At 42.8% G+C, this 21,393-nt stretch overlaps 1 protein-coding gene across 1 annotated transcript in view; it reads right to left on the bottom strand.

Moving 5' to 3' along the window:
• Nucleotides 1-1,469: 1,469 nt before the first annotated feature.
• The window catches only part of LOC119379192 (RRP12-like protein), a 59,946-nt gene continuing 40,022 nt past the window's right edge, over nucleotides 1,470-21,393 (bottom strand). The window contains exons 18-28 of the mRNA XM_037648408.2: nucleotides 18,049-18,265; nucleotides 17,479-17,636; nucleotides 17,148-17,239; nucleotides 5,715-5,897; nucleotides 3,876-4,042; nucleotides 3,666-3,776; nucleotides 2,823-2,884; nucleotides 2,160-2,223; nucleotides 2,042-2,076; nucleotides 1,878-1,957; nucleotides 1,470-1,684 (exon numbers count right to left, since the gene is read on the bottom strand). Of these exons, the coding sequence (XP_037504336.1) occupies nucleotides 1,570-1,684; nucleotides 1,878-1,957; nucleotides 2,042-2,076; nucleotides 2,160-2,223; nucleotides 2,823-2,884; nucleotides 3,666-3,776; nucleotides 3,876-4,042; nucleotides 5,715-5,897; nucleotides 17,148-17,239; nucleotides 17,479-17,636; nucleotides 18,049-18,265 (1,284 nt within the window). The 3' untranslated portion in view covers nucleotides 1,470-1,569. The remainder of the gene's footprint in view (nucleotides 1,685-1,877; nucleotides 1,958-2,041; nucleotides 2,077-2,159; nucleotides 2,224-2,822; nucleotides 2,885-3,665; nucleotides 3,777-3,875; nucleotides 4,043-5,714; nucleotides 5,898-17,147; nucleotides 17,240-17,478; nucleotides 17,637-18,048; nucleotides 18,266-21,393) is intronic.

The following is a 21,393-nucleotide window of genomic DNA, read 5'->3' as shown; positions in this document are numbered from 1 at the left end:
CTTTCAGTTTGTAACCAGCAAGGCAAATTCATAAACTGCCATACTTGCAGTTCCTGTAAAAAACGCGCGCTCCTGTAGAAATGCATCCGAAGGCCACCTAATAAAATTCTTTTGTAGTTGAGCTATTTCGTATACAACTTTTTCTCATAACCAGAAATTTGGAGGGAAGGGAGCACACCCTTGACCCTTGAAGTAGGGGCTGGGCAGGCAGGTAATGGTCCTGAAAAGTCTACCATATGACTTCATATGACGAACACTTGCCTGAGAAATGCATCTGAGGGCGACCTAATGGAATTCTTTTGTAGGTAAGCTATTTCGTACGCAAATTTTTCTCATAACCAGAAATTTGGAGGGAAGGGGGGAGGGAGCACACCCTTGGCCCTAAGTAGGGGCTTGGCAGGCAGGTAATGGTCCTAAAGTCTACCATATGGCTTCATATGACGAACATTTGCCTGGTGTGCCGCTGCTGGCAACAGCAGATGCGATGTCACCAACACCCTTTCCACCCAGAAAGCATGGTATTTACCCAGCATGGCATGGGCAAACACCATGACATTCCACCCAGAGAGCTAGGTCAGGAAATTCAGTACTACACGGGCTGTTGTGGCTGCAATATGCACAAACATGTGTGGTGCTACCAGCAGACTTTACCACCGAAGTATACTGGGTTACTGCCACAGAGGAGCAGCAGGTTTGCAAAATGGCAGCTCCAGGCTTTTCCTTTGCTTCATCCATTGCTAGAGTTTAAGAACTTTCACTAATATATTGACAATGGACAGTCTCAAGCTTTTGGTTGTCTATTCTGCAGACTTGTGCACTGTTGAATAAAATTTTGCCTTCAATGAATATTCATGGTGTCGTGGATGTGTGACCAAATATGTATACATTGCTCATCTTACACATTGTCAAACAAATTGAATTTTTTCACCACTTTAGCTTTTTTGCCATTAAAGGGGCCCTGCAACATTTTTCAAAGTAATCGTCTAATGGCTTCATTAAAAGCTTATTGCTTCACGAGTCCGTGAAGTATGAGCAGAGTTAAAGGTATTTGCCGCACGCTTTAAGCACTTTTTCTCTCCTTTCGTACTAGCGAGCGCGCTGAAAGCTACGCAGGGAGGGGGATGACAAGGGGCCAAGAAAATGCATCCTTTCGCCGGCGTGAGTCATGACCACACACACACACAGCTTACTTTCAGTGTGATCGCGAGTGCACGCACACAGGCACGTGGCGGCATCCCGTCGCTACCACGGTAACTATGCAGCTCACGATGCTCAAATCGGTCAACGGCCATGACTGACTGAAAATTGTAAATTCCAGGCCGCATGCTGTGCTATAATGTTTGGCTTGCATGTTCTCAGGAGTTACTACTGTAACTCTGAACAAAAGCACTTCGCAACCAGCATGGATGCAGTTTCAATTAGACGAGTATGAAATGCTGACTGCGTTGCATCTCTTCAGACACACAGAATGAAACACAGATTCATTTTTATTGAACTTTATGTACAATAAATAACTGCTAAATAAATTAAAATTTAAAAGAAATTAGGAGAAAAACACTAATAAATATGTTATTTATTATATTTGGCTTTCTTGACATTGGCTGCTCTTGTCTTTTGTCCTTTTCGTGCACCTTTCTGTGCAGCTGAAAGCAATCTCTTAAATGCCGCAGGCCTCTTCTTGAACCTGGATAAAATCGCATGTATACAAAAGCACTTAGCAACCAGCATGGACACAGTGTCAAGCAGACAAGCATGAAATGCTGACTGTGTCACATCTCTTCAGATCCATTGCCAGATCTGTCAGAACTGCAAGTGCCATGCATTTAGCACTTCCTCGTTAAAGTTAAATTCGTACGACCAATTACCCACAAGCCTACCTTTTGTTCAGCAACTTTCGGTTCAATGGCAAGTATGCATAGGGCTCCAACTTGCCCTTCCTTGCATCCCCGTCAGATGTCTGTGCATGAAATTGAGCATGGATCAGTATATGAATCTCTTCAAATGGCATAAACAAGCTAAGAAGCACGTTCCAATTTTATACCTTCTCAGTTTTTTTCTTTTTGGAGAGTCCAGCACCTACAACAATGGAACATGCAAAGATGGATCAATGAAGTTTACTGCAGAATTGATGGCAGTCGCTTAATTTCATGAAAACGTACCACTGGCTGCTCCTGATGTGCCTTCTCCACCATCTGCATCAAGAGATGCCTTTCGCTTCTTGCTCTGTAACAAGGCAAGTCAAATGAGTTGGGAAGGACACATGCTTTGCACAAGCAAAAAAAATTGTAACGAAACCTTTGTTGTATGTAACATAAGAAAACCCTATACAAAAGTGTTGGCAGGACATAATTGCAGAATTAGTATTCAAATGAGCTATAATACCCATGAGTAGCTTATGCGTTAGTATTTTACATAGAACGAATGTCAGATATTGGATGATAGTTTGAAATGTCACTTCTAGGGCCGGACTTGTTACGGGGTCCCAATATAGCGGTTTGAGTCATTAGAAAGGGAAGCCTCGAGCAGGGACTTGTAAAAAAAAACTTGCCACTTTAGTATTTGACGACTGTTACCAATATCTTGGTTCACTCTGTATACTCTACCCCTTATGTAACACCTGTTTAAGGTAACAAGTGAGAATGATATTCAGTTGGCTTGGGTTTGCATTCGACAACAAAGACAAGAATTAGAGCCCATATCTGGATTATTGAAATATTACCCAGGTTCTTTGGGTAATACATAATCATGTTATTAAACAGATAAACCATTTTGCACACAGCATAAAGGTTCATCTGAAACAATGAAGGTAAAGCACCACAAACCTTGTAGTGAGACAGTGCCTCCAAAAGATCATTTGCTGCCTCTTCTGTTTCGCTTGATGGCTCTACGTAAAGCAAAAAGTGCGTAGGTGACATACTGCACACACAATTTAAAGGAACACAAAAGAGAAAACCAGGTTGTTACTTTCGTTTTTTTAATTGTAACTGGGTTTTCCTGGTTAAAAATGTTGCACATGTTATCACTCTGCACTGAATCAGATTGTTGGCATGACATGAGTGGTTGAGTACTACATCCTGCATCACATGCATAACTGCAGATGCGCTTCACCTGCAAATCAGATTCTCGATGATCAATGACCATGCTCGCTGCTATCATCGTGCTGCGAGTGCTTTTGTTTTACTGGCCATGGGTTCACCCAATAAGATGTGCAGCCTTTACTAGTTTGACTTGCATCCTCCACAGCTATAGCTATATGACAATACACTACAATACACCAAAAAAACTTCAATTACAGTTTGGCCATATACAAAAATCAAAGACTGGTCATGCCAACATTTGGATTGCTGCACCAGCCTACCAGGACGTCATGCGTTTTTATGCTATCTGCCTTGGCCTAGCTTTTTATTTTTATATATATATCAGTACTATTTTTACAGTATTATAAAGGCTCCAAAAACAGGTTTGACATTTACTAGGTCAAAATGGCTTAAATGTGAAAAACTTAACCCCTGCTTTCAAGAGGACACACCGCTGCTGGTGTTTAAGTATCGACATGCACATGGCTGCATGCAAGCAGTGGCAAACGCTACTCACTCACACTACCGCCTTGTGCTTCATCAGACTATACTAAATTTTAGTGTCCCTTGAACAGATGGGCTGCTTACCATCCTTTTCAGCTTTTCCAGCCTCTGGGTCCAGTATAAGCAGCCGCCCATCCTCTGTCATTTCAAACGGGCATTTTCCTTTCCTTTTTGGCGGTGCTTTAGGATCAGTAGCTGTATAAAGAGGAAATATGCGAAGACAAACTGCTTTAGTAGATGGCACTTCACACATTAATGTTGCACTTTCATGTTCATGATATACAATATACATACACAGTATCTGCTTTCCAGCAGATTTATCCAGGAAGTCAACTATGTCATCTTCTCCTTGCTCTTCAATCCATGCAGACGCAGCCTTCTTGCCTCTCCTACTTGCTGCAACGTTCTCATCGCCATCATCAGATTCATCTTCACTGCTGTCCTGCAAAATCTGCTCAATCCTAAAAAAAATTCAACAGGCAATCAGCCCAACAGCACACAACACGGAGCAAAAAGAAAGTGCGCATGTGCAACATATTGCACCCTACGAAAGTCCACACTCAAATACGAGCGAAGTAAAGGAACAAATGAAATGCATTTTAAGGCTAACAACTTGAAAGTGAACCTCATTCTAATGAAATCATGGATATAACGAAGTAAATAAAATTCCCCTTGAAGACTTCATTAAATACATGTACTTGAAACCTTGTAAAATTTACCCATAAGTGAATATAGTAAACAAAATAATCTCCTAAAGCCAAAAAGAAAAATCGTTTGCACCAACCATGTCATTTTCCACAGTATCTGATGGTTGTTGGCGCGGCGCTTTAAAACTCCTGCTTCCCAACGACACTGCTGCGTGTTGCCACACATGGTTGTGCGCAAGTGGCAGCAAACACTACTCGCTCTATCACCTTCTTCCATCCTATTGCAGTCTGATAACCCAGAGCAGCACATCCCGGTACGAAGTAGCCCTAACCATTGATCTTATTTCCCCGGAAAGGTTGCTAGTAACAGCTCAAAGGAACAACCAGTGCATCTGTTAAGGTACTATCGCGCTCAGTATGAGCTACATCACGCGAGCGCGTGGCCGAGCGCTCTGCAAGGTTGTACAGTGGCGCCGATGATGGCATATTTTCGAGTTATCGGGAGAGAGTTTGACTGCTCGTGCGAGCACGCATCACCCCCACTTGATTGCTTTCGTCCTCGAAGTTATCATTTCCGAAGCTGATATCACCAAAGAGCAAAACGAGGGCGAGGGTGAAAGCCAGTGGAGGTGATGCGCACTCGCAGGGACAGCCACACTCTCTCCCGATAACTCGAAAATATGCCATAATCGGCGCCATTATACAACCTGGCAGAGCGCTCGGCCCAACTCACGTGATGTAGCTCATACTGAGCGCGATAGTACAGTGACCACTTATTGTTCACTTGATACAGAATACAAACCTTGCTTCAGTCATATCAAATAACATCAGAAGATAGCAAAACAAGCAGATTTTGCACATTCAAGCACCACCACGTCTCGAGTTGCGCTGGTGCGAGCAACCAGACATCTAAAACGGTGAGCAGGCTTTGCTATACCTGCTTACTGATCATTCCTCATACTTCAATACAGTTTGTGTTCAATAATATAAATACCTTGCATGGAATCACTAATGCCAGTACTGACGTGAATGGTAGCTAGACAACGCGGTTGTTTATGCTGCTCTATCGAAGTGACCACTTCTTGCTGAATGCATGCAGCCAGCAATGCAACATCACTTGCTACCTACCACTTCACCATTCATGCAGAACAAATTCTATCAACAGTAGCATTTAACACCACACACTAGCTAACGATCATTGTACTTTTCGATGCTGCCAGCTACATTCAGTGTCTGCTTTTCATACCCAGCATACTTTGCATATGGATGTGTAGTGCCAGACACTGTGGACAATAACTGTTGGAAGCCAAGTCGGCAGAGGAATGTACCCAGTGAATTTCGTCGAGACCCACTGACCTCGTAAATCACCAGTTAGCAGTCTGCAAACTAGCATGATAAGTCGGCAAACTAGCACTATTTACTTTTAGACAGGCTACCTGCTACTGTGTCAACACATCGGAGAAGGCAAGCACAAGCAAATGAATACCCTTCAGTGGCAGATGGTCCAAGGATGCCCGAGCTGCTGGCCACATCATCCTCATGTCTGTCCTTGGACTGATACTCCCTGCTCTTCTCATCCTTCTTTCGCTTTTTTCGTTTCTCAACTTTACGAATTTTGACGGCTAACTTCCGGTAGGACTCTGGTAGGAGTCCAATGATGTTTTCATAGCTAAAAACAAGCAAATAAGAGAAGAATGACAAATTAGCAACAAACAGTTATTAAATCAATAACGGACAATGTACCAAACATGCCTTCACAGCACACTGCATTAACGACTTCGCATGCCTTTCACTAAGCCCACAAGCCACATCTCGAACCACGCCAATATATACATACGTAAATTATATGTCTGCACATGAAGAGAAAATGCAGATGTAGAAAAATAAGATCGCCAGCACTGCTAGAGGCTTCATTACCTATGCTAGCCTGCCTACAATGCAGGCACTGTGCCACTACAAATGATGAGGGGACCCTGTTGCACCAGATACCGTATTTACTCGAATCTAACGCGCACCTTTTTTCCGGTAAAATGAGTCCAAAAACCGCATGCGCGTTAGAATCGAGTACCGAAAAAAAAAAAAAAAACTCGGGTTATCGTATTGCCATCGGCATTTCAAAATGGCCGCCTCCTACACGCCTTGGCCATTTGTGCCATTATTGTTTCAGTTCGTACGTGTGCTGAGGAGATTGTCATCCCGTTCTGCGTTCACATCGACGGCATGGAAGTGCCGACTCCAAACACTCGACGAGTGCACCACGATGCCGCATTTAAAAGAATAGTTATTACATGTGCAGAGACGGACGGAAATCGGGCCGCATTGCGGTCGTTCGGAGTTCCGAAAACGTGCGTGCGAGACTGGCGCAAACAGAAGCAGAAGATTTTTTTACAGCAAAGCTTCACGAAAAGGTTTCAGTGGACCAAAGCAGGGTCGGTTTCCCGAAATCGAAGTGCGTTGACAGCGACAAGGAGTTGTCCGACAGCGACGAGGACTGATCCATTACGCGACTCGTATCGCTGCCGTAGTGGTGACAGTTTTAGCGGCAAGGCCCGCTTTTTGACTTAGTGTTTTACTTTTTTGAAACTTTAGTTTTTTTTAAAACCCAAGTGCTTGTTCTTCTGAATGCGCGAAGTTTCCTGCAGATATTTTTTTGTTCTTTTCTCTCACGAAAAATGGGTGTGCATTACAATCGATGTTTTACTTTTCTTTTGGGGGGGGGGGGGTCGCGGAAGACGGGTGCGCATTACAATCGAGGGCGCGGTAGAATCAAGTAAATACGGTAGTCTCACAAATCTCCTGTTGCAAAAACTTCACATCTTATAGGTACAAGCGGAATTACAGGTAGTTATCCACGACCACACAGCAAAACGAGAAATCAAACAATTTTTGGCAGCTTTCGACACGAGAATGTGAAAAAACTGTGGCATGCAAAGCAATAAGATTCCACTCGCATGTCTACAAGAGCCTCCTTAAAGGGGCCCTCTAACACTCTTCAACCCCCCATTTTTTACTCGTGGATTGCGTAGACTGAAGTACGGACGAACTAGTGCAGCAAGAACGGCAGCGATAGCGGCACGCAGTACGAAGTTATTCGATTTAGAAAATTCAAAATACAAGAAAAAAAAAAATGCCTACCCTCAACTCGATTTTCGCGGGGTCACGTGACCACATTTCACTCAATGCTGTGACGTCGGATGGCGCTCCAATGAAATGGGCTGAAAGCTCTTACGTGGGGGAAGCTCGCACACCATTGTTGCTTAGTAGCAAACGTGGTTCCTGAAACCTGACTTGTCAGAACTTGAGCGGGCGCTACTGCTTCGAAGCGAGGCTGGGGAGGCTTTGTCTGCTGTTCCTTACAACGACATTCCGTGTCATTCCCTCTTCTCATTCTGAGAAGGGAATTTGTGGAGCGGCATGGGCGGTTAAACACGGTCGCCCCTACGTGGGTTGTTCGGTGAGCAGCCCGACAAGTTACAAGTGTGCAGCGACAACAATTCAACGAAGAGGATTACTTGCACCGTTTCAACAACAATCATGAGCCTACAGCATATGCGGAAAGAGGCAGCTTGCAAACGTACAGACGCAAAAAGAAGGAAGAGGGGCAAGCGTTTCATATGGACATCCGACCGGCGCAGGCAAAAAAAAAAGAAAAGAAAGAAAGCCAGAGCAACCAGAGGCGAAATGGCAACCGGCGCCTCTGTCGTACTTTGTGGGTGTAGTGATATTTTTTTGTTGCGACGGCGGCTATTTGGGGTTCATTGAAAAAGCACAGAAAAGAAAAACGAAGCACAATATAATCTCAACTTTGATGCAACGCCGTTATTACTTTTAACGTTACATTTATCCAATCATAGGCCAGCGCTCATCTTCGTCATTTCCGCCCGCAATAGTTCTGGCAAGCGCCACTACGCGATGATGCGGTCAGCAGCGATGTAGCGACTTCAACGCGTGATTAAAATACTAAATAATTTGATATCGGTGCTTAAACTTATGCTAAAATTATCCCCAGCCATCAGTCTACGCAACCCGCAAGTAAAAAATGGGGGGTTGAATAGTGTTGGAGGGCCCCTTTAATATGTTAAAGCGAATGTGCAAGTGATAGCCGATGCACTATCCCGAATGGCATCAATGGCGCAAGAAACAAAATCCTCTGTATCACTGCATGGTGAAAGAACTTTATGGACAAAAGAGTAACGTGTTCTTCAAACATACGGACACTGCCATAGATGTACAATCAACGTCCAATTTTTCGGACACCCTAAGGGCCGCAAAATCGTCCGAAAAAACGAATTCACGGTTTTTTGCTTCATTCAGACAGTCAAATCACTACAACCACGTTGGAAATAGCTCTCAAGGCCTAACAGTACACTTATCATGCTCTCGTGAATACATTCAATGCCTGCAGGGAACCCAGCCGATCGTTCCTATTTGCGTGTAGCCTACTAAGCTCACGCTGTCACTGTCAGGGCGCTTTCTGCACCATACACACGCGTTTACCGTGAGTGTTCCTGACCACACACGGGCAGGGCGATGGCGAGTTCCTGAAAGCAACACGCCTTTAAGGCGCACCTAGCGCTGTCGCACGAAGAGGCAGCAATGAACAGCAGCGCAGCGCTTTTGAGTTGTCGCCTATTAAAAGTGCACAATTCGCTTACAACTGCGCTAGGCCACATGCACTACCGAGGGTTGTCAGCAATGAAATCGCACTGGCACATTTGCCACCTGCCGCCATCACGCCTCCGAGCATTTCTGGTGCTTATACATATAGCCATCATGACAGTGGCGCCTTCAGATTCTTGGTATGCTTCACCCCGTAACACCTTAGCATACTGGCAACTTTTTTAATCCGCCACTGCCGCAAACATATGGACTTGCAAAAGCACTGGTTCGAGTCTGCAAGATGATCGACACAGCAGAGATGGTGGCTTCAATTAATGCGTTCCCGACTCGCAATTTAAGCATAAAGGATAGCTTCAGCGTCCGAAATACACTGACTCTATGGGGCTTGTGGTGGTGTCGCGAAAGCGTCAGAATTTTCAAGCATGCCAAAAAAATCGGCCATCCAAAAGATCTGCTGTTGACTACATCATTGACTCTCACAGGGTATCTTGCTGGGACAAGGCAAGCCTTGAACTATAAAATTTTCCGAATTAACAAGGGTAAAATTAAGGAGGCTATTGAGTGTGTAAAGGGACTATACCAGGCACGTAGCCAGGGGGAGGGGGCCCTAGCCCCCCCCCCCCAAAAAAAATATTGGTAAAGTAGTCTTTTTTACCAAAAATAAAAATAGGCGTTTTTCTCCAATAGTCAAGGTTTTCAGCAAGTAGCCCCCCCTTGAAAAAAATTCCTGGCTAAAGGGCTGGACTATACATAAACCTTCAACTAACTTTTGCTATAAAGCAAATAAATGACATCTGTTGTGCAAGAGTGTTGGTGTAACATGGAAGAAATTTTATTAAGGTTTTTTTTTCCACGTTACCTTGGACATGAGGGGGTGGGGTGGGGGGCATTAACTGTTGAAGTTCCCCCCCTTTTTTTTTTGCTGCTACGTGTTTTTTCAAATAAGGTCTTTTCTCTGGCCATTCATTGGCAACTGTTTGTTTCTTTCGGTCCAATTGCGATAAGTAATGAGTTATCACTCTTGTTAACAGAATTTATAACAGACACCATGTGGTTTGCAAGGTGGTTAGATTCAAAAAGAAGGGAGCGGCCCGTGTGGATTGGTTATCGGTCAACCAAGCCACACAGGCATAGAAATGTTCGTGCGACTTGTGAACATAAATCGGCAAACTCACTCATGAGTCGACTCACTCGGTCTCTCCGACTCAAATCGAGCCGCGAGTCTGAATCTGAGTGAGTCCGGGTGAGCAATATTTTGGCGAGCGAGTCTGGTTGAGACAAATTTTGGCGAGTCTGAGTCCGAGTGAGCCCTAAGCACAAAATATATTTCTTGAGCGAGTCTGAGCTCCAAATTTTTCTGCCGACCTATGGTGATAACTACTCAACTTCAGCCTTATGACGGCTCACGTTGGTAGTCACTTCTTACTCACAGATGATTCAGCACACTAGCATTCATACGGCAGCTCAATATTTATTGATCAGAAGAGTACCTCGACCCCCACTCCCCCTGCAAGATTCTTGATAAAAATATCATGTGTGAGTCATATCTTTCAATAAAGCTGTCCTTACTGGATTTCAATCACTGATAACTCGTATGTGAAGGTATGAGATCAAAATGCTTATCATAGAGCGTCGATTATGATATTGATGTTTAGGTGCATTGACATCCTGATCAAAAAACTAATTATACGCTAACAGACTCATGAGTCAACTCACTCAGACTCAGATCGAGCCGCGAGTCTGAGCGAGTCCGAGTGAGTTATATTTAGGTGAGTTTGAGTCCAAGCGAGTCCGGTTGAGAAAAATTTTGTTTCCGTGAGCTTGAGTCCGAGTGGGCTCTAAGGGCAAAATACATTCCATGAGAGCCTGAGTGAGGTCCACATTTTTTGCCGACCTATGCTTGTGAATGGAAAGGATCAGTTTTGTCCATGTCCAAACGTGATCTGTATTAGGGTCTATAGAATATAAGCGGTTTGACAAGTTTTAGACTTGAGAAGCATTCACAATGCAAGGGCAGTAACAGTACTAAAGGTACTAATGGTAACGTAAGATGGCTGTATAATGACCTACAATCAGGTCTCTGTGAATGGTGTAAAATACATGTTTAACAAAATTAATTTTTCGTAATAACAGATGACCGATGTATGCTAGACTCAAAAAGATGGGTCATGATTCAGCAATATAAAACTAGGAGTGCGCAAATATTCAATATTTTCGAATATCTAATCAAATTACATTAAACATAATTTAAAAAGCAAATGTTTTTCGAATAGCTGAATATTTGAAAATTTCAACTGCAAAGCAGAAGAGCTTTCACACTCAATAACTCTAAAGTTCTATCTCTTACAGCTAATTATGTGGTTGCAAGAGATGGTTTGACCCTCACAATAAGTATGCAAGTAGAAATCATGCTGATGTTATGTGTGCCAGCGAAAAAAATAGTAAGTAACATTTTAGTTGGCAGGAATTGTTCGAACTTGTTCGTACTTGAATTGTCATCTGACCAACAAACCAAAGATGTCCCTATTTGAAAAATTTACGTATGCTTTTCCACATCATGCTTTTTTTTTCCATGGTCCTTTCGGAAACGTAACGAGGTTCTAGTGTAAGCAATAAAAAAGTGCATACAACAAATGTAACGGGAGACAGACAAAACTCCCAGATGCACTAGCGAAATTACCATAACACTGTCGGCATTGCGGACAACAGACTTGCTGGTGACCACTAGCAACTGGCAAGAGGCTAGAACATGTCGTAATACACTGGTGGAAGTGGAAAGACCATTTAATAATTATAGTGACAAAAACAAGCATTTTTTTTCACAATTTGAAAAGGATTTTATTTTAACTGCGATGGAAAGTCACTACTAACACTGGCATGTCAAGTCACCTGCTATTTAGGCACACCAAAATTCGTGCTTAATATTACAGTCTGTATATTATAAGGCATTCGTGCTCTATTCTATGCTTATTACCACGGAGAAAGAAGTTACTTGAGGAGGAGAAACTGCTCGGCCACCGCAGCGCGCGAGGGCGGCGCAATAGCATCAAGGAGGAAATGCTGTTTTCGCTGCAGCACGACAGATGATGCTTTCGGCGCATTGCCATCGTTTACATGCTCTTCTATGGATGACGCGACGTATAAAAATCGTGATACTGCCACGTACGTTGTAAAATTTCTCAGATTTCTGCCTGTGACATCAATTGATAGATTTGACAGATATTTTAGCTACAATTACTAATAGATACTGCCCGAATAATAGGTCATGCAGTGCTTGGAACGAGCTGGTAGTTGTGGCCGACGTCCGCTGTATGCATGGGCCCCTCACTCCTAGCTTGCATGTTGTGCACACGCTTGCGTAGATGACCTTGGGAGGGAAAGTTCCCAATTCGCGCGGGCAAGCTGTCGTGCATTCCTTTGCGATTTACAGGCTTTCTGTCTTTTTAGCGCACTCAGTGGCTTCCGCATTGTGCCGGCGGTGCTGACTTCTCGAACTTTGCGCGCACTTTTCACACCGCAACAAAAGCATGCAGAAAGAAGTATTGCTCCATGAACAAAGGAGAGCACTTTGCAGATTTCCACCAGTGCTCCTTTACGATGTGGGTACACAGTGGGTACACATCCTGCAAGGAGTGAGTACGCAACCTTCAAAGTTCCTAGTGACCCGGTGAGGTTGGAAGCGTGGGCTCTTGCCATACCAAGGAAAGATCGAGAGCTCACACCTCGTGACTAAGTTTGCGAGAAGCACTTCTCGGAGAGTCCCATCATTCGTTGCAAAAACTCATATGGTCCCTTATGCATTAGATTAAGGGGGGACATGGCACTTGAAAAAAAGTTTTTTATTTCTTGATCGATTTTGATGAAACTTCCTGAGTTAATCTATATTTGTGTGCTAATTTCAAATATGCAATTATTTTTATAGTATGATGTGTAGTTTTTAAGATACAAAATATTTCATGTGCCTTTTGGGGAGAAAGATTTTTTCTAAACTGAGTTAGTTGCAAAGTAAATCAGCATATCACGATAATCTGCAATCGGAACTGTGTGCAGTGCAACAAAAATGGGTGTTCTAAACCCATTAGATCAAAAGTTATGGTATGGTGAACATTCATCAGTGAAATTCTAGCTCGAAATTGATCACTCGTGAATGTTCAACATACCATAACTTTTGTTCAAATGGGTTTAGAACATCCATTTTTGTTGCACTGCACACAGTTCCGAATGCAGATTATCATAATATGCTGATTTACTTTGTAACCTAGTCAGTTCAGAAATAATCTTGCTCCCCAAAAGGCACATGAAATATTTTGTATTTTAAAAACTACACAATATACTAGAAAAGTAATCGCATATTTGAAATCAGCACAAAAATATACACAAAGTCACAAAGTTTCATCAAAATTGATCAAGAAATAAAAAAACATTTTTAAGAGCAGTGTCTCCCCTTAAGACGACTCGAAGGCGAAAGTTATCTTTTTCTTCAGTCGATGTGTATATCCTGCCCTACCCTTATGCAAAAGCTTTCTGCAGCTAACGTGGTTTTGCGCTGCCTCCAGGATCGGAGGCATTACAAGCTTTCTGCACCTCACCTGGTTTTGCACTGCCTCCAAGATAGGACCACCTATCACAGAGGCCATGCAAAGCGACGATGTCATGTGACGTCACAAATTTTGGCGATCTGTGATGTTATGATAGCATCATGTGGTGACGTCATGACGGGGCGATTTTTTGCATCACTCATGTTGACGGTGCCGATGGTCAATTTTTGCGTTTGATGAGGCATCTAAGGCTTTAGCTTTAAAAATTATACCTAACCTATCGAGTTCATGTTACTAAAAATTATAGATTTCACCGTTCCACAAGATATCTCACTCAGGTAATCTTCCTGTATGTGACGCCATTTTTTCCATTAACTAACTAAAAATATGGACCCAGCAAGAACGCACAAGAAACACACGCACTTTGGCGTAAACAGTGAATGGCGAATTAGCGCTGAATGGCCTTGAATCAACGAGCTTTGTCGGAGAGCGCGACACGCGTTTTTCTCCCTCCACTAGCAGACTCTTATGACAGAGGACGCGTCAGTGCTGTGCTAGATTCCATGACTTTATAAAGACGCCCAAGTGACCACCATTTCGCCTCCTCAAGAATTCTTGCCCTGTGCTTATCACTAAGTTAAAAGAGTTTACATTGAGGAGCGCCACTGCCTCCATGGCAACCACGGGAACCGGAAACCAGTTGCGTCGCATATGCGGTGCACCACAGAGCACTAACACGAACTGCCACAATTCAGGCTTGATTGACAAGGCCTCACTTGTTTTCTGGTGTATACAGTAGAACTTCGGTGAAATGATCACAGCTCGTACAAATTTTGGGGCGATAATTTTTCAAAGGTCTTGGCCAAGGACCATTATATTGCAGTGTGCTAGAGTATGGTTGTTGCAAACAGATTTTCACCCCGCAACGTTTGATACGAATGTACGCTACCACGGAGGTATGAATATGTGCTGCCCATGCTGCCGCGGAAGACACTGCAACCAAATTAGGGCATGGGAACCTTAGTGCAGGCATGCATCCCACGCCACTAATTTGGTGGGTTATCAGCATCGCTTATCAGTGGCACGCCGTATCCTCCCATATGGTACGCAAATACTGGAGGCCCTAATGCACCTTTGTGTGTCTTCACTTTTAGGTTACCAATGGCGTTGGGGTTGCACTACTTCCTTTTTTTTTCCCAACATGACGCGTGCTGCTGCGCTCGAGGCAGCGTTGTAATGTGTTTACATCTGCCTGCCACATGGAAGCAAGCCATGTACTTGCAATCAAAGATCCTACGAAAGCTGTACGAGAAGCCCAGAAGAGGAAGCGGACGAGCTTGGCGAAGGAGCTAGGCCTCGCAATGTCAACACGCACAGTTGTTGGGGACGCGCACCACCTGCCAACCCCCGATTTGCCCGGGAGACTCCCGAATTTTAAACAGACCTCTCAGTTGTGCAGGCACAGCTGTAAATCCCCGGAATAATGGCCCCAACCACGTCTCGATAAGAAGCTAATAAACACAAAGGACAATGGTTTTAAAATTTTCTGGCCGTGCATTTATCACGTGCGGAGCACTTCTTAATCTTAAGAGGGGACATGGGTCCTATAGATAATGTCACTTATTTACAGACCAAATTACATGGAAGTTACATAGGTTTGTTCAATTTCTTGAGCCGATTTAAAATATTTAATCGTGTCTTAATAGGTCAAGTAGTTTCAGAGATAATTGGCAATCACATTCTATTGTTTGCTGAAATAATGAAAATGTATCTTTTTAACATAACTACTAGATGGATTCTGGAGTTCATGAGGAGTGCAATGCTGCAAGTAGATTCGAAATGGAAAAGTTATTTGACACTGCACTCACAAGTGTTAATTAAACAGTGGAATACTAATGGTAACGTGACATGGCTTTTTGTGGCCTACAATCAGGTCTCCATGAAGGGCGTAAAATACATGTATAATAAAATTCCTTTTGTCATAATAATAGATGACTGATGTATGCTAGGCTCAAAAAGATGGGTCATGATTGGGCGATATAAAACTACGAGTGCAAGGTTCTACTATGCACAATGAAGTTCAGTGTTTCCACATACAGCAGACTCTCAGTAAACGGAAATCTTAAACGGAATTGCTGCTTGCATGGAATATAACTGCATCTAATAATATTGGTTTTATACTTAATTCTGCACCCTTGTTCAACTCTCAGCAAATGGAACTACGGTTCAAACGGAACACATTTTCTTGGTCCCTTCAGGTTTCATTTCACGAGAGTCTACTGTAAATAATAAAGAACATTTAAAATTAAAAGCAAAAAATTTTGGATCCATAAATGTAGGGATTCGGGCGTTTCAAATATTCGAAATTTCGAAGTATTCGAAATGAACGCATATATATATATATATATTTGACCACACATAACTCCCTGTAAAGGTGGTTTCACTGCAGCGTCTGGTTGCTGTGCCGTGAAACCACCCATCCAGGGGAAATCTGCACTGCCGCGAAGCCACACTTCAAGGTTAAATGTACATATTTTTTTTTTTTTAAGTTTAAAAGCGTGTTATATGGGCTTATATGCGCTAAGTCTAGTAATTTTAAAATCGTAACATATTGTACCACTTATAACTTGCACCCTACTGCTATTCAAATTTTTATACTATTCAAGGTTTCTTCCACTTCATTTCAAACCAAAAAAGTGACATTCACTCATACCTAGTTCAAATTCTTAAAAATATTGTGCAAGGGTCATGACGAAAATGCTCATTTTTCTTAATAATATGTGGTGAGTACTATTCGAACTATTTGATTCGAAATTATTTGACCAAATCACTATTCGCTTCGAACCTCAAATTTACTAGTATTCGCCCATCCCTACATAAATGACAACCTTACTACCAGAGTTGCCTACCCTGCTTTTTAGCTTCATGCTTCAAGAAAGATTGGAGCTCTAGCTATCCTAGGTACAAATATACTGATGCAGGAAACAAGAAAAGTGGCCAAAAGCCATAGTCTGAGAAAAGGCTAAAAATATGGTTAAAACTTTGCAATCTTATTCAGTGAAACAATGATCAAGGACAATGAAGCTAGAAACATTGCAGATTAAAGCAAAAAATACCTATGGTTTCTGAAATTGTTTGCTTCAAAAAGTCACTATTTCCAGCTTTCAAAGACCCCCCCCCCCAAGTCACTTTCACCGCAGTACTCTGGTGTTATGCAGAAAAGCGTACTAAGATTAGGAATGGTCGCGAGTCACGGCACATTTGGTCCTTTGATTACACGCACATATACGAACCACATATTTACGAGTACCAGTATGATTGCTGACGTCTAAAAACTTTATTTGCAATCATTCATGTCTGTCTATGATGTTGCTGCTCTCCTGCGAATAAATGAAAACGTATGCCAGCCTCCTTTAGTCTCATACTAATTTTTCATGTGTTCAGATGATACAAATATTTTTCGTGACCCTGTGAGATTCGTATCACCGAGGTTTTACTGTAATCAGTACCACGCTGACCTAACACTGTTGGCAGCATGTGTTACGTTTAAGCAATCATCGGCGCCACACATCAAAAAATTCTGACAAAAAAATGTTTCACAGCGTTTTCCGCATTATCATTCCATGAATAAGTGTGACCGGTAAGCTTTCCATTGCACTAAAGAAAACAGCTACTACCATAAAATTGGGTGTCATTCCCATCAGCCAAAGGGTTGTGCAAAGCTTTTTTACATAAGTACGAGGTCATGCAGAAACACTCACCCAAACTTTCGAATCAATTTGACAAAGATGTCCCGGAGCTTCATTCGGAAGTGCTTCCGGCAGTCTTCAGACATTGAGCACAGATTGGGGATCTAAGGGAAGCACACGCTTAATTAAATAAGCGCTCACTGAACAAATACACAAGAAGCAAATCTGAAAGACAAGCAACTACAACAGGACATGGCAATGACCACCAGGTCCAGACAGCAGAAGCAAGCTCTATCATATGCGATAAGAGCTAGAATGAGCTCAATATTTTTAATGTTCATTCACACTACTGCTAAACTAATCATAACAGGCAATGAAAAGGCCAACTATCTATCAAACTTACCAGCTTGTTCAAATGCTGAGCCAATTCTTCTGGCGTAAGGATGACAAACAGCATCCGCACAAAAGTAAGAGCTGCCTGCACAATCTCCCGATTATGCGATGCCATGACTATCTCCACAGCCTCAACTACAGCATTCAGCACGTCACTGCTGCAGACATCTGCACACAAAACAACCATCTTTAAGCATTTTCACACTGGTAGATTTAAGCAGTGATGTCTAACAGTGCACTACAGCAGAACATCAGTTACATTTTTTTAGTGAACAAGGAACATCAGTTTGCATGTCTTCATTCTTATCCATCAGATTCTATTGATATAGACAGTAGCAGTAGCAATATTTTGATGGGGCATGGTACCTGGGGCTATATTGCTTATGTTGTTGTATCGGATTGGAGTAGCTGCTTTCTAACTTCCATCAGTGTTATTCTACTAAGCTACGTCCAGTGTTCCACAGACACGTGGTACCTAGGTGAAGTGTAAACGCTGGTTTTGCTCAGCACATCTGAAAATTTGATTTCATTATCGCACATAAGATAATCTGCACCAAACACCAGAAATGGGCACTTGTACCTTTGAACTCGAAGAGGGCAACGGAGAGAGACGAGATGGTGCAGCTGACTAGGTAGGAAGCACCTGTGAAACCTGCTGTAAGCTGGGACACCAGCTCTCTAATAGCTGCTCCAGGGTCCTCTGGCTGCCAACGGATCAGTGCCTTGCCCACACTTATGACAACTTCGTAGGCTGCCTGCCGCACCTTAGCAGCATTGACTTTTGTGGACAGCACTGCCTGCAAACAGTGATTTACAAAACATAAGCCCACCTGGTGATAGTCAACCAAAAACTAATGACGACCTCCATTCTCCAATTATCAGACTTCCTAATTTGCGAATAAACAGAGGTGCTCTTCCTTAGAAAAACATAGTAGTCACATGCATCAGTATATAGCGAGTGTAAGCTGAATGACATTTGTTATTACAGACATGCAGTGTTTATAATAATTAGTAGTGAACACCTCTCTATAGCAGAGAGCTAGAAAGCAGACGGAATTAAGTTATGCACACGGGAGGGAGCAGGTTAAACTAAATTTTCTGACGACTCTCAGACAATATGCATTTCCAAACCTACTTTAGCTGAAGAAATGTTTGGCTGTAATCTAGGAAGCCAACGTTGCATATAATGGTACACCATGCAGTTACGAATTATTGCAGTGTAGAAATACACTCAAATGGCAGAAAAACTTGCAAAGAACTAAAAGAGAAGAATGCAGCTTGCACATTTTAAGGGAGGACATGGAATGAACTGAAAAGCAGAACGCAATAGTGTTAAAGAGCTCGTTTCACTGAAATTCCGGTGTCGGCGTTGTTGCTTGTGAGCAAAAATTCAATACTGGGTGCAAATAAATAAATAAAGATAGCATGCACTCTACTATGAAACGTGGCTTTCGCGACTGTCGGTGCCAATCGTGGAGCCATGTATGGAAGAACTGTATGTAGCTGCCCACCGCTAGGAATACAGGCTGCAGTGCTGCTCTTCGGTCAGACTGAGAATCGAACCCAGGCTTTCTGCGTGGCAAGCAGGTATTCTACCACAGAGCCACGCCACTGCTCGAAACCACTTCGAAAAAAAGCTATTATAGGAATTTCATGTAGTGGGAGGAGTGTCTTTAACGCATGTGATATTGCGTGACAGAATCGCAGAATCGCACCAGGCATCAAAACATGTGAATTGCGCGATGAGTGGGTGGTTTGAAGCTGCCAACCCATTATAAAATGTGCAGCTGCACAGGTGCATTGGCACTTTATAGAGGCATAGTGGGCACATCGCAACTGTACTTGCAGCAGACATTCTAGGGGAGTTTGAAAACGGCCAATGTTACGTGCAGAAATGTTGCTTTCCTTGTGGCACAGTTGAAGGCGATACGCACGGGGCCCGATTACGCTATCGCTTTCTACTCTTGAACACGAAGCTGAAGCGTCCTCCAATTTTTTTTGTGTGTGCTGATTTTAAAAGTGCAATCATTTTTTCGGTGGCTCAAATAATTATAGAGATAATGAAACGTTTATTGCTATAACTGGGGACGACAACAAAAAAAAAACTGGAGAAAAAGTTATGTTTAATGCACATGTGGAAAGCAGAATGTACAAGGATCAAAATGCTGCAAGCAGTTTTCAAATTTAACGACAGTTAGAAATTTAGCAGGCCACTAAAGATCAATGGGCAGCACAGTTATTAACAATCAAGAACAAAAACAGATTAAAAAATTTAGGGGAAGAAAAGAATCTGCTTGCAGCATTTCAAGCTTTATGCATTTAGCGTCATAGAGATAAAAACCTTACAGATGTCGCTGTAATGTCAAAATTGTAGTAAAAGTAGCTGTAGAAATTGTTGCACCAAACAATGAAGCAGGTGAGTAAAGGCTTGTTTTGAAAAAATGCAAGAAAATGAATAAAGCTAATTTTGGACCACATGTAGAAGAAGATATTGAAATATTTTTGTTAGATTATCAGTAGCCACCAAGGACATAAGTTGCACATGCCTAATGCAGCAGCATACATCATTCAGAAGCAGCATGGCATTAAAATAGCTTATTTTCTGAGCTTTTTTTTTTTTCACATAATAATAATATCTGGGGTTTAACGTCCCAAAACCACGACATGATTATGAGAGACGCCGTAGTGGAGGGCTCTGGAAATTTTGACCACCTGGGGTTCTTTAACGTGCACCTAAATCTAAGTACACGGGCCTCAAACCTCTTCGCCTCCATCGAAAATGCAGCCGCCGCGGCCGGGATTCGATCCCGCGACCTTCGGGTCAGCAGTCGAGCGCCATAACCACTAAACCACCGTGGCGAGGCAGCTTTTTTTTTTTTTTTTCAGTTAAAATATAGCTTGCGTCCCCTCAAAAAGGGATGTGGCAACTGCATCAAGAAATATGGCCAGGAAAACCAATTTTCTGATAATCACAAAATGGAATCTGATGCCTTAATATAATGCATAATTATTTTTAGGATCATTAATTATGATCAATATTGGCATCACTCCAAACATCCTCCTAACATTGTAAGAAACTAGCGCCCCAGCACAGTGGAGCAACATAACATCACATGTGCTTGAACTCTGGCAATGCTCAAAGTGCACTTTTTGAATCTCGACCCCCTCGTGTGGGAAGGAATGAAACGACAATGTTGCAGTACCATCAGACAGGGTGTGACACACCAGGCATGTTCTCCGCCAGTATCATAAACAGCCCGGCAACAGATTGTGGGATGGGACAGTAGCCCCCATCGGGCACAAGTCTACGTGGCGAGTGCACTGTCGACAATGCTAGCAGAACGGCGAAATGTCCCAGGGAGTTATCGCAGCTGGAAACCTTGTTTGCTCATGCACAGGACAGTTATTTGGAGACATTTTTTTAGTGTCCAGTTGCAGTTGCAGTTTCAGAGTACCAAAAGAAGATGGACCCAGCATGGTTTGTCTGTGCACACAGTTGGCCAGGTGAACACACAAAACAGTGACACACACCCAGAAACGCGTAAACACGAGCACCGCGCTGACAACTGCAGGAGAGTACACGCAAGGAGCATGGCAGCTAACCCTAACTCATGACATAGGTAGTTGTGGGTTGTTTACATTCAAACCAAGTCGATGCTGATAACAATGTCGCAATGTGCTTGTGCTTACTTTCGTGCCCAGTTATGTGGCTCACACTTAAAAATCTATTTTAAGTAACTTCTAGGCTATAGCAGCTGTTGATATTTTGGTGATCATTTATGTGTGCCCACACAAATCTACCTTACAAGTTATCTCGCCTTCAAAATTTTGTTGCAAATACTCATTAGCGATGTGACAAGGTGCTGCCAACTCCAATATGCACACGCATTTACTTTAAAACCATATTAAACTTTGCTCTGGTATG

The sequence above is a fragment of the Rhipicephalus sanguineus genome, chromosome 1, assembly GCF_013339695.2.
Source record: "Rhipicephalus sanguineus isolate Rsan-2018 chromosome 1, BIME_Rsan_1.4, whole genome shotgun sequence".
Classification (NCBI taxonomy): Eukaryota; Metazoa; Arthropoda; class Arachnida; order Ixodida; family Ixodidae; genus Rhipicephalus; species Rhipicephalus sanguineus.
Note: the sequence above shows the minus strand (reverse complement) of the source record. Positions and strands in the feature narration are given on the sequence as shown.